This window comes from Anopheles aquasalis, chromosome 3 (genome assembly GCF_943734665.1).
Source record: "Anopheles aquasalis chromosome 3, idAnoAquaMG_Q_19, whole genome shotgun sequence".
Taxonomy (NCBI): domain Eukaryota; kingdom Metazoa; phylum Arthropoda; class Insecta; order Diptera; family Culicidae; genus Anopheles; species Anopheles aquasalis.
In genome coordinates this window covers 28,154,096-28,179,095 of record NC_064878.1, presented here as the reverse complement: position 1 = coordinate 28,179,095, position 25,000 = coordinate 28,154,096, and the positions used below count along the sequence as shown (strand labels likewise).

The 25,000-nt window shown below is 51.1% G+C and overlaps 5 protein-coding genes across 6 annotated transcripts in view; 3 read left to right on the top strand and 2 right to left on the bottom strand.

Moving 5' to 3' along the window:
• Positions 1 to 185, top strand: part of LOC126574246 (sentrin-specific protease 2-like) — a 2,236-nt gene extending 2,051 nt beyond the window's left edge. Inside the window, exon 1 of the mRNA XM_050234315.1 lies at positions 1 to 185. This exon is cut by the window's left edge and continues 2,051 nt beyond it. Within this exon, the coding sequence (XP_050090272.1) occupies positions 1 to 175 (175 nt within the window). The 3' untranslated portion in view covers positions 176 to 185.
• A 133-nt stretch (positions 186 to 318) lies between these two features.
• On the bottom strand, positions 319 to 2,003 carry LOC126574251 (transmembrane protein 129). 2 transcript variants are annotated; one of them, XM_050234328.1, is made up of 3 exons: positions 1,275 to 1,875; positions 1,028 to 1,157; positions 319 to 931 (listed from the first exon to the last, which is right to left on the bottom strand). In XM_050234328.1, the coding sequence occupies exons 1-3, from the start codon at positions 1,739 to 1,741 to the stop codon at positions 344 to 346; spliced, it is 1,185 nt and encodes a 394-aa protein (XP_050090285.1). In that variant the 5' UTR covers positions 1,742 to 1,875; the 3' UTR covers positions 319 to 343. The 2 variants fall into 2 exon arrangements, with proteins under 2 accessions (XP_050090285.1, XP_050090284.1); XM_050234327.1 differs by having other exon boundaries at positions 319 to 1,157; positions 1,275 to 2,003.
• A 41-nt stretch (positions 2,004 to 2,044) lies between these two features.
• On the top strand, positions 2,045 to 3,734 carry LOC126574250 (transmembrane protein 39A-B). The gene is made up of 3 exons (XM_050234325.1): positions 2,045 to 2,521; positions 2,620 to 3,405; positions 3,498 to 3,734. The coding sequence occupies exons 1-3, from the start codon at positions 2,159 to 2,161 to the stop codon at positions 3,732 to 3,734; spliced, it is 1,386 nt and encodes a 461-aa protein (XP_050090282.1). The 5' UTR covers positions 2,045 to 2,158.
• Positions 3,735 to 3,889: 155 nt separating this feature from the next.
• On the bottom strand, positions 3,890 to 4,300 carry LOC126574264 (LYR motif-containing protein 2). The gene is made up of 2 exons (XM_050234344.1): positions 4,221 to 4,300; positions 3,890 to 4,151 (listed from the first exon to the last, which is right to left on the bottom strand). The coding sequence occupies exons 1-2, from the start codon at positions 4,254 to 4,256 to the stop codon at positions 3,900 to 3,902; spliced, it is 288 nt and encodes a 95-aa protein (XP_050090301.1). The 5' UTR covers positions 4,257 to 4,300; the 3' UTR covers positions 3,890 to 3,899.
• A 1,548-nt stretch (positions 4,301 to 5,848) lies between these two features.
• Positions 5,849 to 25,000, top strand: part of LOC126574242 (uncharacterized) — a 20,889-nt gene continuing 1,737 nt past the window's right edge. The window contains exons 1-4 of the mRNA XM_050234308.1: positions 5,849 to 6,221; positions 23,039 to 23,735; positions 24,540 to 24,857; positions 24,926 to 25,000. The exon at positions 24,926 to 25,000 is cut by the window's right edge and continues 1,737 nt beyond it. Coding sequence (XP_050090265.1) covers positions 6,135 to 6,221; positions 23,039 to 23,735; positions 24,540 to 24,857; positions 24,926 to 25,000 — 1,177 coding nt within the window. The 5' untranslated portion in view covers positions 5,849 to 6,134. The remainder of the gene's footprint in view (positions 6,222 to 23,038; positions 23,736 to 24,539; positions 24,858 to 24,925) is intronic.

Here is a 25,000-nt window from a genome sequence, read left to right as displayed (position 1 = left end):
GCGAAACATGAGCGAGTGTCCGAAGCAGAACAACGGGAGCGACTGCGGAGTGTTTAGCTGTATGTTTGCTGAGTTCTTAACGCGCGATCATCCGATCACGTTCAATCAGTCCCGCATGCAGTATTTCCGCCGGAAAATGATGCTGGAAATCGCCCAGGGTGAACTGATAACGTAATCCCGCGGTCACTCAGACATCGAGATTCTCTCGTGTATACTCCGCCTCCCCCTTCCGTACTTGTTCCCCCTTATACGTTTGTAAGTGAAAGGTTCCAGAGGTCGATCCCCGTCATCTTAACACCCACCATCATCTTCAGATCATTATTGTGTATCGTGTGACCCGTGGTCATGAGTCGTGTTTATTCGCGCTGAACAGTATCGGTTCTAGATAGCACACGTCCAGCACACAGAACCGGGCCCGGCACATTGGACAGGTGGCTTTGCGGCTTAACCAGGTGTTCCATTCGGAACGTTCCTGCCGGGAAGCGAACCACACCGCTAGACAGCTAAGGCACCAGTGCGGTCGACAGCGGCACGGTTCACAGCGTTCGGCGGCCGGTAGCTGATTCCCCGCCTGATCGACATCCAGGCACCGTTTCTCGATCTTCACGTCTGGCTGTGCTTGCAGGCAGGCCATACAGCTCTCACCGGCGATCGGACCGCCGGCAACCGGTACCACGGTGCCATTCTGCGCAATCACCTCCCGGAAGGCTTCTACGAACCGATCCGTTAAGCTTTGAAACTTGACCGACGGTAGCACGTGCACCGGACAGCGGATGTTTTCGCGTAGATCGTTGTAGTGCACACCGTTCAGCCGGAGTTTGAAGCTGGAGGTTCCTGCGCCCTGCTGGCGTTGCTGGTGCAGCTGATGGACGGTAATGTTCACAAACTGTGACTCCTCGATCGTGTCCGTGATAACATCCTGAGTGTTGACCTGTTGTGTTAGCAGCGGAAAGAGGAGAAGAGAGCAGACATTAAGCACGAAAGCACGAACTCTCTCTCTCTCTTGCGCTTTAGGGATGAAGCGAACCTCGCACACGATCATCATGGCCGCGTCCTGATGTGCTACGTTGATTCCATATTGTCTTATTTCCACCATCCAATTTTCGGTCACGACCAGCTTCGAAAGAGTGTTCAATCGAACCACCATCTTTGTAATTCTGTAAAAAATTGTGTGTCCGATCCGGCGAACCCGATGATCGCAGGACAGAAAGAGGACGAGACATTTATTTAAATAAATCAAACAAAAACGGAACTGGTTCGTTGTCGCGTTTTACCTTCTGCACTCGTCGTTGATGCTGGTGGCCACTGCGCGCCAATCGCGCATCGTCGTTTCGTTGGTGAATTGCTGCAGGTGTTTTGCGGTCGGATCATTGCTCCAACCGTCCCTGGCCCAGTACAGGGCAATGGTAACAGCCAGCGCGGCCAGCAAAATGATGGCCCCAAGGAGCAATCCGTCGTGATTGAAAAATACCATCACTGGCGAGACGTGGGCAGCGAAATCGTCCGGATTGAGCCAGCGCAACAGGCGCATGTAGCCGACGTACGTGGCGGGCATCGTGAAGTGGATGAGCATCTTGACCGTCGCGAGCTTCATGTGGTACTGCACAAAATTATCATCGGTGAGGTAGCGGGAACACAGATTATCCACGGTCAAACCGAAAGATTCGATCTCCGTCGTGGGGAAGATGATGAAAAAACAGAGCACCAGGTACACGAGCGTGTACAGCACGCCGGGATCCATCTCGGGAAGCGCAAGGACAATAATGGCCAACGGTTAACAGGCTGCGCGTGGCCTAATCACACAAATCCCACTCCACGACAACTTTTGTTTTGATTTTGCTTCTCAAGTTAGCCAGGCGTTGCGAAACGACGAAAACTCACCGAGCCGGGCACTGAACTCGAGTATGGGCTGGGGATGGTCACCGGGAACTTGGAGTCTGGCACCGTTTACCTTCTTTGGTCATATTTCAAACTCTGTGGCCATTTTCCGGACGCGAACTGCACAAACCCGAACGGTGTAAACGCGGGCGCGGGTTGCTGTGGAAAGTGGGGAAATGTCAACGCATCCGAACAACAAAACAAAGCAAACAAGTTTTTTTAAGAGGTTTTTCCGAACCGACCGAATGGAATCCTTGTGAGAGGGTGTTTAAAGTGTATAATGACGGTGACCAATAGAAGATTCCATCGGGCGCAGCTACCAACACCCAGCCACTTCCATCACAACACGGCTGGACCAGCAGGGGTGCCGTCGGTGGCCGGTTCTTCGTTTGGAGCCCACCAGCAGGATGGCGGTTCCGGGCCGAACAGTAATGGAAGAGAAGGATCGACGGCGGAACAAGATGGTAGTTACCTCTACACACCCTTCCCTAAGCACGTCCCGTTCCCCAACATTGAGCAGCAGTCGGAGTTTGTGAACGAGCTGATTGTGTTCTGCTTCACGATCGTGGCCAGTGTGACTCAGTTTTTGCACCTTTACCGGGCCGTTTGGTGGCTTCCGAACTCGTACAACCGGCAGGCTGTGGTAAGTAAATCTGTGAAAAATCGCCGGATGTCACTCTCCCCGAAGGATCGGTTTTGTTGACCCCCCAAGGCCTTGTTATTCTGTTGATCTCTTTTTAGAACTTTTATCTTATCGACTGGGATTTGGCAATCTTTATCGACATCATGGCCAGCCGGAGGTTGATCTACTGTGGCATAACGAAGTTCGTGGATGCTAACTGCCCGGAAGCGTATCTGGAACCGTGCAAAAGGTGGACCAAGTATGCGTTTCTGGTGTGCATGTTCGCTGCGCTCGTGGCATGCGGTGCACAGATCTATCAGAAGGCAGGCTACGTGCATCTGTTTGTGCTGTGCTATCCGCTCGTGCTGTATCCGATGTTTTTCGGGTTCAATGTAGAACACTTTCTGCGGACGATCGTCGACACGCAGCCGAACTGCATCAACGGTATGCCGCTTCATAGTTGCTCCTCGAAGGCGGTCTCGATCCGTGCCGAGATCGATACGCTGAAGGCGGATTTCTTCAACCGGTGTCGGCAAGTGCTTTTCACCTCACTTCTAAATGCGTACTATGCTGGCTTTGTGCCGTGTATGCTGGCCTCGAAGCATCTGTACTATAACAACTTCTGGACGATTCAGCATATGGCCGGTATTTTCATCGGCGGGTTCACCATGAGCATCACGTACTGCTTTCCTGTGCGCTACTTCGATGTGTTTTATCGTGCTTCCCTACATCTTGGCCTGTGGAATCGAGTGAACGCTCGGGGAAACAATCTGCCCGCACATCCCTGGTCGGCGGAACACTTTTATCCGTACGGAACGTACGTTCGATACAACGATGAGCTGTATCGTTCGATCAACAGCTGCACCGCGGCCATACCGAAGAACAACAGCCATTTTAGATTTTATGTAGGTTTCCTTCTTCTCCATCCAGTATCTCTAGACATCATCTAGTAGTCATGTTCCAATAACAAACTCTGTGTTTCTCTTCCTCGTTTTAGTGGTTCTTTAGCAATCCGAGAGCGGTCTTTGTGGCTTTGATATTGGTGCAGTTGCACATGGTGTTGTTCCAGCTGTTACAGCTATCGCTGACGAGAGAGTGGCAGAACGCACTCTCGCTGGGCTTCATGCTGCTGGCCAACTACTTTACACTGTTTCGGCTCGTACGAGACTATCTCATCATTCGGAGGATATATGCAAACGAAAGTCTGCCACACCTGAAGTATAAAACCAACTAGGCGACTACCAATGACGGCCGCCGTTCTGGCCGGGGGAAAGGTGGGTACTCTAGAGATTACGCTAGACCTGGGAGTTTTTCTAGGGCACACTAGGGATGTAATTTATTGAACTAAGAATCTTTGTAAATTTAAGAGGCAATAAACAACAGCAAGAAAACCAGGAACTCAGTTGCTCCGATTGCTGGACTTGGGCGGCCCAGTTCCGCTTAGCTCGAGGCTTGTTTGCAGTTCCTTGAGAGTGCGGTTAGCGTGCTGCATCAGCATCTTGATGGCCAGTTCGTCCGTTTGTTGCCGGTTCTGGCGAAAGTCCGATCGTGCCCAATCGCGCAGCTCCTGCCGGGTGCCAGCATCCGGTACTTGGCGGATCGTCCGGAATATGGTGCGATACAGTTTGAGAACTTCCTGTCTTAGCATAAACTGTGGAAGGAGCGAATAGGTAATAAGCTTTGGGTGGCGTTTCCGATGGAGAATCGTGCCGTGCCTTACCTGTTTTAAATTCAGAGCCGCCGGAATTTTCGACATCGTTTTGGGTTTGCTCAGGCTCTGTTGTTATGGATACGCAGGGCACATGCACTTCGAGAGTCCCCTCGGCAGATTGTGTTCACACCGCATAGGATCTAGTCGGTGTTCAACTCAGCTTCGGAGCCGCTTCGGGACTGCTTCGGTTTAGCTCGGAATCGGCGGGAAACGGGATCACCCGAATCACGTGGCGTAATTTTGTTCAACTTGCGGTACGCAACGGACGACGGTGTGGCCGGTCCTCGGTTAGTTCCTTGCCGCACGTATCCTTTACGTTATTCTACTCACACGCTCGACAGGACACGGTTCCATGAACATTAGTGCGTTGTTTGTGGGTCGTAATTGTGGATAATTATTAAAGAAAAGAGAGAATATTCGCGGTGATTCCTGTTTAGTTAAAACAAAAAAGGTGAAATCGTGCTCAATATTTGTGTAAAACAGTGATTGTGTGCAGCGTGCAGGAGGTTTAAGGTAGATCGCGCGCTTTTTCGACTATCCATCAGCAGCATTCCCGTGTCGAAGATTAAGCAGCTCGATGAAATGGGGAATAAAACAAACTATAGTTGCTACCGGCGGATCCATCATCGTTTGCCAACACACGCCCGCCACAAGGATCGTAAACAGTAACCGCCGCAAAGATCGATTTCAATCAATCAATGTTGGATGATAAAACAACAGCAACAAAACCTTGCCGAACGATCGCAATCGGATCCCGTTTGCCCTCTGTCTCTGGAGTACCCCTGAACTGTCTGTGCGTGCTCTCGCTTCGTCATCTTGAGCAGCACCAGCAGCATAGGAAGATGTTCCGTGTTTACGTTTTCGTAATTTTTCATTCCGAACGGCGTGCGCGCGCGTGAATGTTTATATGCTTCGTTTGATGCACGCAAACGTATCAAGCCGACGATGGACAGATGCGAGTGCTAAAAATATATGATATCCCCCATTCTCCTCCTCGGTCTCCGTTCCCCAAAAAAGGAGGAAAGGTTAAAACAAATCAAATCTATCCTATTCCGGCGACAAAGTTGCCATCTTGGGTGGGGTGGTGAGGGCAGGGCAGGGGCGGTGGAAATTTATTAAAAGCAGTATTAAATCGAGAACCGTGCTAAAAATAGAAATGTCGGCGGAATGTGAGAACCGACATCAAGATGATGGAATGTCTCGCCTTTCCATGGCCCAAGGATTTCAGACTTTTAATTGACCTGTTTTTTTCTTTCATTTTCAGAAAGAGCAACGCATCCATCGGAAACCTTTGCTGTCTTGTGAGTGAGTGGTGTAATGATAGGAAAAGTGAATGCCCGAAAGCCAAATGCTTGTGCACCAGTGTGATTAGCTGTTTCCCCGAGCACGTGGCTTCCTGTGCGAAGGGATCGAAACACCGGGACGTGACACCACGAGGCGGATATAGACAGTTACAGTGCACCCCAGCACGCGACGGTCTCACACCTAGCTGCTTCTATCCTACCAAACGGTGTCCCGTTTGCCGGTGTATCAGGTAACAGGGATAGAGAGAGAGAGAGAGAGAGAGAGAGAGAGAGAGAGAGAGAGAGAGAGAGAGAGAGCGAAAGATAGAATTCGGTGGCATGTGAGAAGGATCATGTTTCCGACGCGAAGACGATTGTGTCCCCGGGAGGTCAATCGAGTGCTGCGACAGGAGTGAGAAACTGTTACCATTGACCGTAGCGCGACCAGTGAAGGGCGAGCACCACTCCCTTTGACGTAATGTGTACCCCCGAGGACCTAGACTGACCGACGCTTATCGCATAACTCTCGTGCGGGCTCATCGACGACGCGCGTGTGAAACAGACGACGAGACGGTGAGACAAGGATTTACCGTGCAGTAGGCGATTGCGCGTACAGACAGTGCACCAAAGCACGGGCACCATGGCAGCGGCTTCCTCGGCAACCTCGTCATCGCCACCTCAGATCAAGGTAAAGAGCGAACTGTGCACGGACAACGACACGATCAAGGTGAGTCAGCAGTGAGCTGCCATATTATCGTCCAATCCAAGTAATGCAACCAAACACCCTGCCGTCCTCCGGCCGCACAACGACGGACGCCGTGCAGTGCATTCTATTTTCAAAAAACTGGTCGTTACACTCGGTCAGTCGCTCCCGGGGGGGAGCGCCCTCCGGGATCGGGTTGTTTGTTTAGCAAGAACACGGGACCGATTGGCGGACGGGGACGGGTGTGGTCCTTGGTCAGGATACTGTTACGTCGTCCGTTAGTGAACTCCACCCATCCCAGGTTTCCAATTGCGCCCCAGCCTGCCTGTGGGTATGTGTGTTCTGGTATGCAAGGTTCGCGCAGCGTATCCTTCCTTCCTTCGGGTTATCCGGTGGCACCGTCGGGGGGGTAATTGGAGCCGGTAAGTGTTGAGTCTAGAGTGACCAGCGAGCAAACTCATGGGAGTGATGGGCTTTGCGTTGTTTTGGGGACGTTTCATGCCGTGTAACACGAGCAATGCGGGCTTTAAACCGAAGTACTGCGGTCTATCTAGTAGAGCACCGTGGTCACTAGTTATAATGCTACCCCCCCCGGTTACCCGGATGGACCTAAAAATGCATAAAAATGTGACACGTGAACACGACGCGAATGAACGTGAACGCGGTGCCCCAACCGATGCAACCTGTTGCACAATGCGCGTTGTTTGTCGGCCTGCTAGATGCGACCAAACTGCACCCCAGGCCAGCTTTCCTTAGGTTGCACTTTGTGGTGGCGAGGTTCCGAGTGTCACATTTCACCGCGCGGATCGCAACCGATGTGCGCGCTGTGCGATCCTAGAGCAGCACAAGACCTATAGAGCTGCCTTTGCGTTTCGAAGCGCAGCAGGAAGCATAATGTTGCAGTGATGGCGCCCCGGCGAAACTCCACGCAACACAGCAACAGGTGACTGACAGGGAAAAAGAGTGGGGGAGAAAAACGTGTCAACGCAGTGCACCGTGTTGGTGTTGGGCAAGCAGGAAAAGCGGGAATGAAATTATCACGAACGTAATGCAATTTGCTGAAATTTATATTTAGTTTTCCACTTAACACAGCCCCCCCCTCCCCTTCCCGGTCGGTCGGCCAAAGCAACCGATCCCAAGGGATGGTGCCGTTGGATTGAAATGAATCGCACCCCACGACGAGGGCACGAGGCAGCAGCGGCAACAGTAGCAGATGCGGTGGTGGTTGGATCGGTTTTATCTTCCGCCTCTGGCGAGAAGGTACATTCGATGGCAACACCGAGGGCGCAGGGCGAGTGGCGACGATCGAGCCGGTATACCGGTGCCTGTGAAGTCCTCTACGATTTCAAATGGTCGCACACCTGCCGTTGTCAGTTTTTCCGAATCATTGGCCCCGTGTGGCGGTTTGGCGTCGGTATGTGGGGATGCGGATTTCCATTACACAGACAGCCAGCCAAGCCAGCATAGTACGTCCGTTGTCGTGGTCGTCTGTATTCGTTGGCCAAAAATTGAATCGCAAATCACAGCAATCGCAGTCACCTATTGTGACTACTAGCAGCAGCGCATTGTTTTGCTTAGGATCGCGTGGTGTGATTTTGGCGATTTTAATAATTGGATTTTGAGCTCGTGGAAACCAAGATTGAAATCCATTTTCGATGTACGGTAGGTTCACCATCGGTCGAACTCTCGTGGTGTTGGATATATTTGGAACTTCCTCCAGGCCACTGGTCCAACCCCTGCGGATGCGGTGTGTCATGTTTCGATTTCTATTTCAACGACGACAGCGACCAGCGCACTGGCACGGCCAACGTGATGGGCACGCAGGTGTGTGAGAGTGTGTGGAAATTTAAAACTTTCCACTGTCTGGGGCAGATGGACAGATCGCAGCAACACAGCACGCGCCGACGCGTGCTGCTTCCTGTGAAACCGTTTTTGGGGGAAAATGACCGAAACGTATCGGATCTCAAAGGACCGCGCGTTCCAAGCGAAATGCCAATTCACAGTATCCGTCGCCGCCACCTGCCGCCGCTGTGGATGCATATTGGCATATTGTGTTTGATTAATGATGTCGGGTCCACGAACCGGTAGTGGACCGATTTGCATCGATTTCTCTTTTCCCTGCGATCCCTGCCTTTTGCTGCGATATCGGCAGCTCTGGTGATAATTAAAATAAATCCATTCCGCGGCATCAGGTTCCAGCTAAAAGCGGCGTCCAAATCGGACGGGATCGGCTCGTTCGGAATGCAACGTAAGGCGGAATAGCGCTGTCCGTCAGCCGGTGATTGTCATGAAGAAAGCAAAACATTCGAAGTAAAAAAAATCGGCAAATCGATGTAAAACATTTCCTTCGGGAGCGGTGGGAGGGGGACCATTCGGTGGGTCAATGTATCATGCACGATGGCCAAGACGGCGGTGGTGGTGTTCTGTTAGCCAACCGCGCAACCGCGTGTCCAACATTGGTCACAGAAGATGCGTGGCCTAAACCACACATACAGCGGGGACCTGTGTACTGTTTGCATGCGAAGCGAATCGGTCGGGCGGTCGGTCAGGGGAAAAATCGCCGACGTACCGAAACCGGCCGCGCGGTAATTGTATCCCTGGTCGGGATTTATCCCTTCGGTGTATGGGGAAACCTCGATCGAATGACTGGAATGGTGGCAGGGCAGTAACTTGGCAGCAGCAGGAACTGGAGGAGAAGGAGGCTATGGCTGCAGAAAGTTACAATGAAGTTGTGCACCAAGTGTTTCAGTTGTGTACTGGAAGGTGATTGACGAGTTTTTTTTCAACGTGTTGTGGAACTCAGGAACAACATTTGTTGGATCGGCCATTTGTGAAGGAATGTTTTTTTGCAGGTTATGTTCAAAAGGGTTGCGTGTATACCCGCTAGTTAGTAGGTCTGGTCTGACAGATTGGCCTACTTTGATTGTAATTTTTTGTAGTAAATATCCTGGAATTATTCAATCAAACACCAGAGCATCGTTCTGCCTACTTTCTGTTCTTAACTTGACTGATGAAGGAAGACGTTTTTCACTGACAGAGAAAGCGATGCGGAACTGTAAGAAGAGACAGGATACTGATCGCAGCGCACGCAAACCAAGCGTTCACCTTTCGAGGCCACCCTGAGTTGGTGCAACCGTGGTTCCCCTAGCTCCCTTCCCAAACGCAAGATAAGCAAGAGCCCCTGTCCCTCGCGAACCATGCACTGCCCTGGCTGCAGCTTTGCTAATTGAAATGCGATCCAGTGCAAATGAAGTTGCAGACCATTATGCGATCCAGGGCGGCCGTGCACCACCAGTTCCCTACGTCTGGTAACCACAGACCCTCGTCCACATGACTAAAGTTGACATTTTCTCCTGGTTGGGCGCTGGCAACGACGACGACGACGACGACGACGACGACGACGACGATGCCGTTGATGATGATGATAAGGGAGTAAGGCGCGTATGGTGGTGCAGGTAGAGTACACCAAGGAGGAGGCGCACCGAGAGTATCTTGATTACAACCCGGTTTTTCGGGGTGGACGTATCGCGGATTCGGATTCTGCGCTGCGGCAAAACTTCGTTGTTCATTCATTTGATTCCAGCCTTGCCCGGGAGTGAGGTATTGAGTTTCTTCTGTACTGTTGCTGCTGCCGTGCTGGTGGGGTAAAAAAAAAGAAAGATTTATTTGCCAGTGCCCCGTGACCACCCCGGGTTTGGTTAATTATTTGTGGCCAGTTGTTTTGCTGTTCGGTATTTCTGGTGCGAAACCACCGGACCGAACCACCGTTTTCGCCACATTTGCAAGTCCAGTTGCAGTTGCGATCCCGAGCGCGGTATCAGCTTACTCCAGGGGCCGGGGTGTTGGTGGGACCTCGACTCGACTCGGCTCACTTTGCCTGCATGCAGCTGTACTAGTAGACGAGTATTCAAATGAGTGTTCCATTATAGCTCCTCACGTAGCTCCTCACAGTAATGGTCTCCATGCCTGTCCATGGTTTGCTTAAAGTGCGTGAAATCGATCGAATACTGATGGCAACCCTGGTTACTATGGTGATCGTTGGGGGTGGGTTGGAGGTGATCCTAGTCCTAGCCCTAGCCCTGGAAACTAGAAACGACCGATATTGGATACTGTTTCGGTTGAGCAGCATTCTGGCGTCCCAGGGTTTGGGCGGACCTATAACACTACGCCTGGCATGAGGAGCGAGAGATGATGCCGTCGAATGCCGGTGACGATGATGGTGATGATGATGATGATGCACGGTGTCAGCTGAGCTGAGGGGCCATACGTACGTGCGCTCTTTGTCGATTTGGCGATACTGCGGCCTGGCCAAGCAGCCAACTCCGACGTGCAGGCCCTCGCGTATCACGTTTCCTTTCGGCGGAAAAGCTGATGCGGATGGTTTAGATTTTCTCGAACCACTCCGCCCTCACCCGTCACTGGCACCTCATTACGATCCTCACCCTTGGGTGGAAAATTGGAAAACATCTTCTCCGCTCCGATCCGATCGGTTCCGAGGTACTAGTGGCGACCGTTTGCACATGCAGACTCACATACACCCCCGGGGAGGCGATGGTGCATCATCGGGCACTAATCGTGTGCGCTGCACAACTTCGATTTGGATAGATTTCATGCCCGTGGTGTGTGGGGGGAGGGGGGGCACGTGTTGGGGCACACGCTAGAAATGTGGCTGTTTTCCTCCCCCATTCCTGGACCCGGTCGGTCTGGTGGTGCGCGCTGTGCCGAGCGTGCCAAGGCAGCCAAGGTATCGGATTCCGGTAGCCGGAAAAATGGAACTTCCCAGGATCAAATAATGAACACCGGGGATGGGGAGCTGAGCTTGGCTAGCTGGCTGACTGGCTGGCTGGCTGGCTGGCTGTGGCACTACTCGAGGTCCACCCGGTCCACGACGAACGGTGCAACGTGGTTGTTGGATCGGGTGGATGAAACAGGATAAATGAGACATTTTAAGGTGTAGAGTTACCTTGATGGTGGCCTGATGGTCTTGAGGAACCCTGGCCTGGTGGATCTGGTGATGTTCTAACAATTTCCCGCACCCGGACACACCCGGGCTCTTTCTCTCTCTCTCTCTCTCCCGGAGTGATTAATGAAGCTGGACAGTCATTAAAATGCTGCAAACGGCGGTGCTGCAGGAGCGGCCCCGAAACTGGAACTGGAACTGGGGCTAGAGGCGCTCATGCTAACGAGCTCATGATGTTGGCGCACTGTCACATGGACCACGCGACTCTTCTTCTAGTGTCCTGGACATTGGAGCACCGACAACGGTAGACAGACCGTGCACCGTTGGATCGTTGGAACGTTTGAGGTGTCTCCGGCGTTGGCGTCTTGGAGTAAGCGCTGCACGATGCCTCACTGGCGACCCAATGGCACTGATGGCTTCTCTTTTTCGTCAACCACTGCGGCCACTATTTGTCACCGATCTTTCAGGGCATGTGCATTCCTCGGATCTGTCGGTCTGTTGTGGCGCCATTGTAGCACCTTCGCTCACGCACTTTGTTGTTGTAGCCGGTCCTAGGACCAGGAATACCGTGTTGCCGGAACGGAACACCTTGGTCCTCGCGATGGTTTCATATTACACCGCTGGCTCCGGTGCGTTGCCCATTTCACGAACTAGTTGCTGCTGCTGCAAAAGTAACAAGATGGTTCCAATGCCATGCTGTATAGGGGTCGATGTTACTGAAGCACCTTGAAGTTCTCAGGGTGCTCGTACGCTACAGCTGCGAAATGTATTACATATCAGGGCTAGTGTTCCTGGCAAACTTCGTTCTGCCATTCGACTCTTGAGGCCCATATTTAAGATGTTGGATTTATAGTTTTTAATGCAACATCATAATGGAAACGGTTTTTACTGTACTGATGCTTCCAATGATACAGATGACCAATATCCAATAATTACCATCACAATAGGGATCTATCGAAACAAAATTTTTGGGCAATGTTGACACATCTCATTCATCTTCTCCTTTTCAACACACGACATTTCATTGTAGGGGATCGTAGAACCAAATAGCAATGCGGCACGATGTAAATGAACAACGGGAGGATTCGCATTAGTTCCACATCTACGATCCTGATCTTGATTGCATTGCTGCCTTCGTCTTTCGCTATCATTAATCCTTTCTCGTTGTTCTTGAGATCTGGATTTCGATTTTAAGTCATACGCAATTGAAGCTGAAAACATGCGTGATCCCGTGGCTCAGAGGTCTGGTTTCTACGGATCAGTGCCAGTCTTTTTGAATTTTGACTGCGCACTCCTTTACTTGATCTTCTGATTGCAGGCATTTTTTCTGTCTATGAAATGACTCAACTAAAATCAGATAGTTTTCTATTTACCACAAATAGTTCGTGATTCACACCAAAATAATTACCAAACATAAATCACTTGACGAATCATCGTTGGTTTGCTCAAATTCAACGCATAGGAGCTGGTTGCCATCCAATGTTTTGCAATAATATCGAATCAAGTAGGCTGTGAGGTGGAAATCCGGTGAAAAATTGAGTTCCAATTTACCATTAAAGGACAGAACGTTCTCAATTTTTTTAAATGAACGAATGAGTGAAATCGGCTAATCCGTTCTCAAGTTATGGGCGTACAAACTTACGAGCATTTCGAGCAACTCACTCGAACGTCATTTTCGCATTACGACGCCTGCTCTTGTTTCCGTTTGGCAAACATTTCAGAAGAACGAACTATTTCATTCGAACGATCCAGTAGTCACGGCATTATGGCATTTTCGAACTGGAATTCGACAAAAAAAATTCCGTCAACTGCATTCAGGTGGGAAATCTTCTAGGAATAGGAAACACATTACGATAAACTCTGATATTTCTTATGGCTATCACTGCTTTCACTATCAGAAAAGTGTAACAGACCAAATTTAAGTTGAAAAAAGGTTATTTTGCCTCCGCCAGTCGAACGCACTCTCAACCGCCGTTCATTCTCAACAGCATCACCATAACTACCGGCTGCTGTGATGTTAGCAATGTATGCCTCTCGTTCTTGTTCTATTAAAAACAGTACTATCAGAATTCCTCGCGTTCAATTTTTGCTTTTGAGTTGCTCGGACAGAAAGCATCAATTCCAATCTTTGGTTAAATCAGTTCGAGGTATTTCTTTCGAGATGCTGAACGTTCGATAACCACAATAGCTCCTATAATAGACTTATCGACAGCTGCCGTCTAGACTAGAGTTGCACCCAATTTTTCGACCACGGTTTTCGAGAGAAATCTCTCCATCGTACAGCAGGTATATCCAAGACCTTGAGACGTGATAAGCAGCACGCGGTCTGCGTCTGCAAACCACGCACGAACCCCACATTCTTCGGGGAGCGAATTTCACGGAACAGTGCGCTACCGCTACACGCTGAATCTAATCTTCCGGAAAGCAAATGGAGTCACCAAGAGTTTTAGTGTCCGTGCAGCGAGTCCTCACCGCTCTCGCCGCAGATTCCCGTACATCACCAACCGAACCAGCCACCATGGCTCCTATGTTCCATCACCAGGCCAGACCAGACCCGACCAGGCCAGGCGAGGCGCGAGCGGAGCCAGGTTCTGGCGCAGATCCGGTTTCAATGATTTTATCATGCGCGCGCCTGTTCGCTGAGCCCGGTGGGTTTCAGTTTCGAAAAGTTCTCGCCTTTCGCGACCGAAGGCCTCTCTGCCTCGGCTTCTCCTGGCGCCCGGCATGCTGCCGCTGCTGCTGCTGCTGCTACTCTCCGCTCTCTGCGTTTGTCCACCCGAATTCGAATGGTTCCGGTTACGGGGCGGCCGAGCGTACCAACTATAACTTCGATGATGAGAAGCACCGATAGCATCCTTCTCTTCTCCTGTAGCAGCAGCAGCAGCAGCCCACCCCAAAGAGGAGAGGGGGCAGCGGTGGTGGTGCTAGTGCACGGAGGGGCCGTTGTTATTGGAGCCGAAGGGGGAGACGGGACGCGACGAGAGAAATTCGTACGCTAAAATAACACATAATTTTCAAACGTTAAAACATTATTAAGCAACTCGAAACCAGCGTTCGAGTATCGAATTTGAAACCATCCAACACCGAGCCCTCCCTCCCCGCCGGAACCGGGTACCTAGGGTACCCGGGTCGTCCGTCAGCGTCACTGACGCTGTAAAGGGGTTTCGCTTGTGTGTTGCGTGTTTTGCGTGTTTTATGGTTCCCTTGTTTTTTTTTGGTTCCTTTACGGCTTTTCGCGAAAATGCAAATGATCCCTCCGGCTCCGGCACCGGCCTAGGGCGCTGGTTGGATGCGTTTCACCGAAAACCCGCCTCCAGTCCCCGTCTCCACAATCAGCATCTGGAAGCTGTAATCTAATCCAATCCAGCCTATCGCGCAAACTATTTCCAATTAAACTGCGCTTGAGGTGCGCTAATTGAATGTTAGATTGGCAGAAAGGTAACGCACATCAGAGGGCCCATGGCGTGATCACCGTTTGCTGGGATTGGAAACTCTCGATTCGATGGCGGACAAAAAAAAAAAACGAAAGAACCTCAGCAAGCGTGCCGCGTGTAGTTCGTCTTCGGTAGCACAGCACCCATTCTCATTTCCGAGGCAACGGTTCTACGGGGGAGGGGTGAAAGGGGGCAGCAGAACCGAGAGGTTGCGCATTCGCGGCGCGCGCCATACCGCCTCCTCCTGCGTTTTTTCCCTCTTCGTTGTCGTCGTCATCGTTGTCGCTGTCGCTGCGTCGCTGGCTGGCGGTGTGTAATATGATACGCGCCTGAAACGTGATACGATCCGTCAATGCAAAACATCTTCGGCATGTGACCGTCGCCGCCGCCGCCGGTCCTGAGACCATCACCACCAGCACCAGCACCACCAGGTCCACCAGGTTTGGTGTAAGGCACATGTGGCCGCGCCGTTTGCGCTTCCTTTGGGTCATTTTCCTGCTCGAGTCGCGTCGTGTCGTGGCCTGGCCTCTCCCCAATCCCCCCCCCCCCCTGGGCTTGCGCCTTTCGCTGACAGCAAGAGTTCTCACACTTGGGGACCGGTTTCGGTTCGAGGTCATGATGGCCGAGCTGATGCTTCGCAATTGGCGCGCCAGCAGCAGCATCACTCTTCGTTCCTCCCTCGCGCCCACCCCGGCGGGGAAACGGGTGCAGCACCCCTTTTTTTGGCGGGGGTTTTTAATTTCGCCCGATTTCGCTTTAAATATCCGTTTGCAGAGTGTCACGATGGTACCAACATACACTCGCACACCCCGCGAACTATCAAGACCGATCAAACACTGCTTTACAGTACGGAGGATGGTGTTGCGGGCGGAGAATGGGCAGCAAAATTATTAATGAACCCCCCTTCCCGGGTAAAAAGAGGCGGGGACTTGGCGCACATTCCTCGTAGCCGGTTCTAATTAGGACCATATTTTGTGTCGCGCGGACGTAATAAACGCAACACAAATCACGGCACTCTTGGATGACACGGGCATCGTTGTCGTCGTGCACGTGCGATTGACAGTCGAGCGGGGTGGGGGAATCAGAAACCATTTTCAGATTTCCGCCGATCCAGTAGACATTGTAGCAAGCAAGCAAGCAAGAAAGTCGTGCGGTGCCTGCTTCATGCGACATGCGAGATGGCAGATGCATGCCCGAAAAGTATCAATTGCCACCGTACGGATCCATGACCTTTTTGATCCCGCATCACAGCAACGCAGGAGCATCGCCAACCCGTGGTGACTCGTCTCGTCTTCAGCTCGTATCGGTTATAATTAAATCCCGGCTTCGCTCCTCGCTTACGCGCTTCGATACATTCTTGCATCCGTTGGCCGATCCATGTACGCTGGCTACGGGCACGCCATGCCAAATTATTAAATATCACACCGGCACCTAGCCTGCCCTAGCTAGTCAGCCGGGCAGCCAACCGGGCAGCTGGGACTGTCGTCAGACCGACCGATCCGATCCGACCAACAGACCGAGGGGGAATTGATGTTGCGCAATCAAGATCAAGTCACGATCGGATCCCGAGACCCGTTGCTCGATCTGACGTTGACGGAGGCCAGCATAGAGCTCCCAGGGGGATACCGTAATTTTAGAACGTAGAAGTTGGTCCCTTGGCTGGCAAACACGCGCGCACGGTACCCTTTCTGCAACATTGAATGTACCAAGAGATAGAGACCAAAGTCCCCGGTAAGCTGTGACATTCTCATAGTGCCGCGAAAGGGCATTTTTAATTCCGTTTGTCCTAAGGTCTTAAAAAGCGTCGAGAGCATTCCATGGCAATTCCATGGCGTATGGACGAAGAATTAGCAGCAGTACAGCGACCCTGGTACAGAACCGCGGGAAGTTGCGACTTCGAATCCTATGGACGATTTCCAATTTCGTCGTCTAATTGGTACCGATTGCCGTGAGCCGCTTCAGTCCTGTCGCGAGTACAGACGACATAGGACGGAGGTGGCACAGGGTGTAGGGGGATTTACATTTCTCATCGCCCAGGTCGAGAGTGGGCGAGGACACCCGGCCACTACAAAGTAACGTGAGCGTGGTGGTGGCGGTTGGCACAGGTTAATGAATCCTCCTGGGCGCCGGAGAAGGGTTTCAAGATGGCCGCAAACCACACAAGCACAGAGCGGTCAAAGGAGGCCGTGTTTTCGGAGTGGATGCCAAGGAGAACGGTGGAGGAGTGCCCAAGTGGCAATAAATCCTGCCACTTGATCGTGGCATCGTGTGACCTCTGGGAAGAGGTGGGGAGCAACCGGATTCAAAGGGAGTACATCCCGGGTCGGTCAATTGCAGAACCAGAACCGCCACACACGTACATACGGGACCAATCATGGCCACTATAGTGGATGTGGCGGGATGTTCATCCGACAGCGCGTACTCCTCTGCCTCCTCTGATGAGAAGCAGCAGTTCGCTCACTCGCCGGTACGCTAGCTCTCTGTGGGAAGCGAACAGCCGCCCGCCATCCGCCACCAGAGCCATCAGAAACGGATCCGATGGCCGCAATGTGACACTGTTCGTTTTCTTATTCAATTAATTAACTTTAGTCATCATCGTATTACAATACTTGTTTATTTCCCTGTCCCCGGTCTGCAACGAGAGACGAGAGTCTCGTTGTCGTCGTCGTCGTCGTCATTTAGCGGAGTGCCACACCCGCTCCGCCACCGTCGCCGTTCGACGGGAGTGGAGTTTGTCAAGCTCTGCCCGCAGTGCCTTATCGATTTTCAACGTTAATCTCGCTCGGCTGGAGGAATCTCAGACGCGCGTCCGAGACGCAGGAGCGGTAGAGATGTTCGTTCGTTGGACGGGTCCGGGAATCCGAGACCGCTCACGGGCGCGCGGGCGCGCACCGTGTGTGCTATTGCTGTGCGTGGCGCAACCGTGGCGCTGTTATGGCGGTAAATGCGTATCACATTTACACGTCTGCGGACCCCCTCCCCCCGGATAAGATGAGAACCTCACACAGGAGGAAGGTAAAGGAGGAGGAGGGCGCACTCCGAGTCAGTCCCACCGACTGTAAACAGTCCCATGTGGGAATTGCATTGCACTGCGGGCCGCTCGGTCGCTGTGTCTGTGTTTCGGATTAATGAAATGCAGATACTGGATGTTCGCTTTATTAGATACCGCAGAGTCGCAGAGAGTTCAGACATCGAGATTCAGCATGCCGATGCGCTGATGGCAGATTTCTTAGAGCAGGCCACAGCGAAGCGAAAGATTGCTTCCGTTTCCTCCTACTGCGGGTCACTTTCACTCCGACTCAGTGGAGTGTGTTGTGGCATGTGTCGGAACATGTCGCTTTTCGGTTTTTCGGTTTATTAAATCCAGGAAACCCCGAAAAAACCTGAGCGGGAGGTGTTGGCAGCTCGTGTGTCGCGTTTCCTTGCCTGCTACCAGGCGGGGCGCTGCGTAATTGATCTGACGGGTGCGTATCACTGCGTCACCCGAAAAAAAAAATGGTGAAGAACCTGTCGGACATGATTTAGTCGCCTTTTTTTTGTTGGGGTTTGGGTTAGTGGGACGATAGTGAGATCGGTTTCTGTCATCGGGTCCGCACTTCGATGTTGCCAAAGAGGTTTAAGCGATCTATTAGCGCCCAGGTGATGAGGTAATTTGATATCCTGTTCCTTTATGCCCTCGCTGGTTGAGGGGATGCTCGTTTTGTGCATGCCACTCTCCGCCGGTCTCTTGCCTTGTTGGAGCAAATCCTTGGTTCGGTGTGTGTCCTTTTGGTACATGTAGCTGCAAGTGTAGGCTTCGTGAGCTGCATAATGGGAGAGCATACACATTAAAAAGTAATTAAACTGCCCCACGCCCGCCAGCGACTGTGCTTCGGGATTGTTTAGCACATTGTGAATGGTGACCTTGTTTAGTGTCTGCACGATGGATTCTTTTGTATCTAACACATACCGTTCCTGGGAAGTGCTGCTTTTTAATTGTATAACTCCTATGAAAGGGGTTGTCAAGGTATTTAGAAAATAATTCTGAAAAATTACACTCTGTTGTACTTTGCGCTGGCACAGTTCTTTGCTCAGCAGTAACATTACCACTCCATGGCACTGGCGTTATGCAACATCTTTTATTTGCTAACGTTGCTATGATCCGTAGCAACGGATGGTGCTTTCTGATGGTGGTGATAGATACGTTATGGTGCTATGATGATGATATGGTGCAATATCCTTATTAAAAACGGAAATTGCGCGTAATAGAAGCATTGTTGATGAATTTGAAATAGGTACAGTGATTGTAAATTACCCTCGGTGGAGTAGCTTATGAAACTAATTTTTGTTTCTAAAGGGGGGCCCTCAGGGGGTACCCTATTTTAAAGTTGAATAACTCCGTCATTTTTCAGCCGATTTGGACAAATAGGCCAGTTTCTGAAACTTCAGTCTATGCCAGTTTAGCAGTGGATCACATCGCGTTAAAAGAGCGGATTGAAATTGTCACACTTTATATTGAAAACAATCGGTCAATAGTAGAAACTGCGATCGTGCAATGGATGATGAATAGATGGTGGTTTCCTGCTTTGCCGCATATGACGGCGCTGGTTTTTTTCTTCTGGGGGTCTGTTTGAAAAATAAGGTTTTTGCAAACAAATGGAAGGCTATGAAAGAACTCACTGCAAATGTTAGTGCTGGAATTGCCAAAAGAACTCCCTAAATGCTCTCAAATACAAAGCAAAAGGCCCGAAAAAGGGGCGCTTTTTGTATGCCGACTGAAGGCGGTCATTTGATCGATATCATATTTTTAGTATGACACAATAAATGGCATAGAATAATCTAAATAAATTTTGTTCATTTTCTAAAATCGGCTGAAAAATGACAGAGTTATTCAACTTTAAAATAGGGTTCCGCCTGATGGCGTACCCTGTAGATAATGCAACTTGATTGAATCATCTACGCTCTTCTTGGACCATTGCAGCTAGTAAGAAAATCTCGAAATACGTAAAACAAATCTCCCACGTATTCAAGCACCAGAAACACCAATTAATGTAAGAATAGAAGGGAATTTCCTTACCAAATCATTTCTGGCGATAATAAGCAAATCTTTGTCGTTCATTTTATGCATCCAAAAACGAAAGGATACCCAAATGATGCCTTGTTATCGACACTGAACACGAATATGTAGACCACGGATATTATGCTAGGCTCAGCGGGTGCAATAGAGTCACCTATTCTAATTACCATCTCTTTGCCACGGCGTGTCGACGCGTAAGCTCAGCAGAAGCCGAGATGCTAAACACATCCCATTACCCATGGTTCGATACCTTCCTTCCGACGCCTTCATCGACACCAATCAATCATCTCGTACGCCGGTGTGGCCTCACGCACGACCACTGCTTCCGTAGCTTCCAGGCGTGCTGGGAAGGGGGTATTTTTTCACTCTCCTCTTTTTTAGGCGGGAAAAGGCGCAATGGAAAAATCAAACCAACCAACCGCTGACAGACCACTGATCGCGCGTTTGCTGGTGCCTCACGGTCAGCGCACGGTCTCACGGTCGTGACAAATTGATGGATGGATGTGGTGGTGGAGTGATGGTGAGCTCCAGCTCCAGCTCCGACCGTTTTACGAAATCGAAACGTTTTGCGACCGACGACGACGACGACGACGACGACGGGAGGCTTTCACTCGTTGCGGTCCCTTGGGCCAGAGTGACTTATCTGGTGTCGACTCGACCTCAAGGGGGGGTCGCACCAACTCAACTTCGCTCCGCTGGGTGGCTAGGGAAGGATGGGGCGCCCCCCCTGCCTCAATCCATGTGCGCGCGTGATCTCGGATGAAGTGTGATAAATTATTTAATGGATTTGTTATACGTCGCGTGAAACATGATCATCGAGGGGAAGGATTTACCGCGACACTCGCCCAAGCACACTATCACGTGTGTGCCGGGTTGACAACAGACCAGCTGAGGCTGATGGGGTTGAGGTGTAGTCCGCGGTCCCATATTTGGCCATGCCGGTGCTTTACGATGTATGGTGTGGTGATGTTGGTGGTGAAGTCCGATTTAAAGAGAATAATTGAAGCTCTGAGGTGCAGTCCGTGTGCACTTTCCACAGTCATGTCCCATTGGTAATGATCTTCCTGTTCCATTTGTGAGAATTGAACATCGTTAGATTCGTTCGTCAGTTGCTGCAGGCTTTCACGCCGAGGCCAAGTTTCACGCCACGCCAACAGTTGGTTCCCGTTTGGATTCGTCCAAATCGTCTCTCATGTCGCGCCATCTTGGCCTCGCTAACTCTCTCACACCATGGCACGGCCGTTCGTGTCCTGTTTCATGTTTATCTAAGCTGCCTTCCCTGCCTCTCTCTCTCTCTCTCTCTCTCTCGCACTCGTCCATGCCTCCTAACGTCTCGGTTTCGGCTGGTTTATACCTTTGTTTTTATTAATACTAATTTATTGGTTTACAATCGATTATCTGCTTAACGATTTGTCCCTGGAGGGGGGGGGGGGGGGGGCGAGGTCAGTCACGCCAGCAATGGTCACCGGATGGATCACGTGGCCACCAGCTCCTAGCCACCACCACCCAGGAGCCTCGGATTCCACCCTCGGGAGGGTGATATCAATAGAATCCGAATGCAAAACATAACCCCACGGGGCACGGAGGGGCACACACCAAGATGAGAAACGAAACGCGAAGAATTAAATCAAAACCAACTGCCAACCTCCCTCCCTCCACCTTTTTTTCCGATCGAAGCGGTCGCGCCGCAGATCAAATGACAACGGAACCGGCCCGGGGCCTTCGTGAAGTATCAGATATCATCCCGCTAAGGCCGGCGTAGCCTGCGCACCTCCAACCCATGTCCGACGGTAGATGGGTGCAGGGAGAGGTAGAGAGAGAGAGAGAGAATTAATTGCTGAAATTTAGAAGCATTATCTGACCGGCCACGATGGAATGGATGGCGTTTCGTAAGACCGAAGACAGCCACAGCACAGCATTTACGATTGGCAGCCTCCTCTCCGAGCCTGCCCGATTGGACCTTTACTTTAACGTGCTTTACGCGTTGGAATGGAAACCGTTTTTCGTCACTTCTCGATTACGATTCGATCGGTGGGATCGATGGTGTGCTGCTCTTTCTGGGAACTAATCTTTCATTCCAAGACAGACCGTTTGGTGCAGCCACAGTGAACCGGTAGGTAAGCGCGCATGTAAATCGTTGGAAATGATATTGTAATATCGCGATTGAAAAGGAAGCCTGATCGATCGATCTAACCAGCAGGGATCTGCCGTTATGTAATATTAAGACGTATTGGATCAGGGAGGGTTGGGAGAGATTGTCATATTGACCCAATCTAACCGATGGATGCAGATTAGCGAACGGATCGGGATCTGACGCAGGGTGGTCCGTTTCACGGACGTTTTTTTTCTGTTTTCCAATATCCTCCGGTCGAGAAATCGGAAAATCGGAACCAAAACCACCAATCGAGCATGCACAGGATCGAGTCGTCGAGGCGTTGCTAGGCACAGAGAGAAGGAAAAATCATCATCTTATGCCCTTCTGCCGGTGCCGGGCGGCGCACTCATTATCACGACGGAAAATTGGATGGGCGCCACGTAGCAGCTTCTCGGTCCACTACAGCACCACCGCCCAGCTCGAGTTCTTCGGTTTCAAGGGCGGTTCCTGTGTCCTTAGGATCCGTTTTTATCGACACAGCTTTCTCTCGCCCGTGTGTGTCATGGTGTGTACAGGGAAAAGGCATAAGATGGGTCGTGTGTCATGGTTTAAAATTTCGTGTGCATGTGAAGAGGCGTCGTGTGCGAAGACCCACCGTCCGCCTGCTAGTGCCACGGATGAAAGGGGTTTTCGTAGCGCAGATCAGATCACAGCCGCCACCGTCACCGTCACCGTGCCCCCGGAGTCAGATGAACGTCCTGGATGCGATGGCTGACTGGCTGAAATGTTATACGCGAGAGCATATCCTTCGAACAGGATCCTAGTAGGACTTGTTTTTCATCCATTTTCCTTTTGTTTTGCCCTCTACTGGCCTACTAGAGATGGAGAGGAGAGCGTAGGATTTTGGTTGGTTGTTGTGTTGTGTTGAACAACGGTGCCGGTGGTGTAGTGACTGGCCGCCGCCGCCGCCGCCCATCGACATCACAGAATCACGGAATGGTGGGAGGAAAGGATGTTTTATCCCGGCTCGTGTAGCACAAACACAAACCGTGTGTATGTGACGAGCGAAACATGAAACGAAAGTCGCTCGAAGCGAGCGTTCGATTTCTGGTACGCCATGCCGTCGTGTGCACCGATTGCTTGCTTTGGTTATTTCCGATAATTAAATACAAGCAGCAGGATAGAATCATCTCTCAATTTACGATATTTTTTTTTCTGGTTTGTTAATTTAAATTGTGTCCATTTGTTTCGTTAAATAACATTTGTTGTTCCCTTTCCTCTCGTGCCTCCTTGCAGGAACTGGCTGAGACGGCGATGAACGATATTCTCGGTTGGTATGGGCTCGACAGTGTCGATCGACTCGACTTGACCGCCAACCATTTGGCATCGACCTCAGGTACGGGTGCGATCGACGAGGAAGCGATGCGCCACCAGCCAACGGACCAGCTGACGACGGACGCAACGGAAGCATCGCACAGTATGGTATCTTCCGGATCTTCGACGTCATCAAAATCCTCGAGTCTCCTGCTGCGAGGTAAAGGGAAGCATTGCGGAAGTAGCGGTGGCACTAGCCACCAGTTACCATCATCCACCAAGACCCGACTGCAGCAGCATCGCGTGGCTAGCCATCTTCTGGCACTCGCTCGGCAACAGCAACCGCCGGAAGAGCCTCCTGGAGCCAGCAATGTGGTGGCGGCGTCATCAGCACCCTCAACTTCTGTCTGTTCGGACCGTGGACGGCCCGTCTCCGCTGGCTCCCCAACGGCCAGCGGCAGTTCCGGTATAGCGCGAAATGGTATCGTCTTACATCATCATCATCATCAGCAGCACCATCATCATCAACGGCACTCTCATCAGCATCAGCAGCAGCAGCAGCAACAGCAGCAGCAGCAGTTAGCTCAGGTTCCACTGGGCGAAAGTTCAACATCGGAGAAGGACAGCTCGAGAGAAAGTTCGAAAAGTCCCATGATGATGAAGCTGCATGACAAGCTGGGTAAGCTAATAGACTTATCTAGGCAACATGCAAGACGCAACAACAGCAACAAAGGCTGCAACCATGCATTGATGACTCCACAAACATCCTTTGTTTTTCGTTTGACATTGGAATCCTGTGCCCACCGGACGGTTCCGCGGAATTCTGGTGCAATCCATGCAGATATCTGAAATGAAAACGCTCCCGGGGAGTGAGTTGCTGCTGCAATGGAGTATACGTTTCACTTCATTAAAATCGCGAATACACTCGGGGTACCGTTTGCGAATGTGGTTGGATGATAAAGCGATAGCCGCGGTCGCTGGCCGTTACCCACGGGCTAGCTCAATCTACGCGTACTGTTAATATGGTGGATATGTATGCGTTGAATTTTCCCTCCAAAGCGCTACTCTTCAGATAACAAACATTCATTCCTCTGATGGATCGACCAAACTCATCATTATCCTAACGAGTCACTATACCATCGGAGTATCAGGAATTGAACATTTGCTTGCGCGGGTTCACATTGTGACCATGCGAGGCATGTGCTAATAGAATGGTCATTACAGCTTTCAGGAAGGCGCGTGGGCCCATACTGGCGCACTGTTATCGATAGTACTTTCCTGAGAAAAAAAAGCGGGCAGCCCCATGGGGCATCATTTTACAATCATTAACCTTTCGTTGCCCAAAGGATCATGTGCAATTCGGTGTTCATTAACATGCGCGGATGTTTGTGGGATTGAGGAATACAGTAGCAGGCAACTTTGATGTAGGATTGAATGTTGCTCATAATATTAATCGTTTTTTTTTTCTCGTTTCCCTTAACAGAACAGATCTGCCAGTGGTGCCGGAAGGTAATACCGGCGCACCAACCGGGCATACTGGGCACCACCGAGGGTATGATCTTCTGTACCGAGGCCTGCTTTGCCCAGTCGAGACGAGCGTCCTTTAAGCGGGCCAAAACGTGCGACTGGTGCCGGCACGTGCGCCATGCCGTCAGTTATGTGGACTTCCAGGATGGTGCGTCGCAGTTGCAGTTCTGCTCGGACAAGTGTTTGAATCAGTACAAGATGCAGATCTTTTGCAACGAAACGCAGGCTCATCTGGAGATGAATCCACATCTTAAAGAGAAAAGCTCACCGGCAGGTAGGTGTGCCAGTGGCCAGGGCGGAAATGTGAAGGCACGCTCACAATCCTCCATTTTCTTTTCACAGGAAGTCTAATTACGCCCGAACTGTGGATGAAAAACTGTAAAAGCTGCTCGATGTCACCGGTGTCCGATCGATCGG

Coding starts and splice junctions, on each gene's coding strand:
- LOC126574251 (XM_050234327.1), bottom strand. CDS start 1,741: ATGGATCCCGGCGTGCTGTACACGCTCGTGTACCTGGTGCTCTGTTTT. Junction 1,158..1,274: donor ATCAACGACGAGTGCAGAAG/GTAAAACGCGAC, acceptor AATTTTTTACAG/AATTACAAAGATGGTGGTTC.
- LOC126574250 (XM_050234325.1), top strand. CDS start 2,159: ATGACGGTGACCAATAGAAGATTCCATCGGGCGCAGCTACCAACACCC. Junction 2,522..2,619: donor CGTACAACCGGCAGGCTGTG/GTAAGTAAATCT, acceptor ATCTCTTTTTAG/AACTTTTATCTTATCGACTG. Junction 3,406..3,497: donor ACAGCCATTTTAGATTTTAT/GTAGGTTTCCTT, acceptor TCCTCGTTTTAG/TGGTTCTTTAGCAATCCGAG.
- LOC126574264 (XM_050234344.1), bottom strand. CDS start 4,256: ATGTCGAAAATTCCGGCGGCTCTGAATTTAAAACAG. Junction 4,152..4,220: donor CGGCTCTGAATTTAAAACAG/GTAAGGCACGGC, acceptor CTCCTTCCACAG/TTTATGCTAAGACAGGAAGT.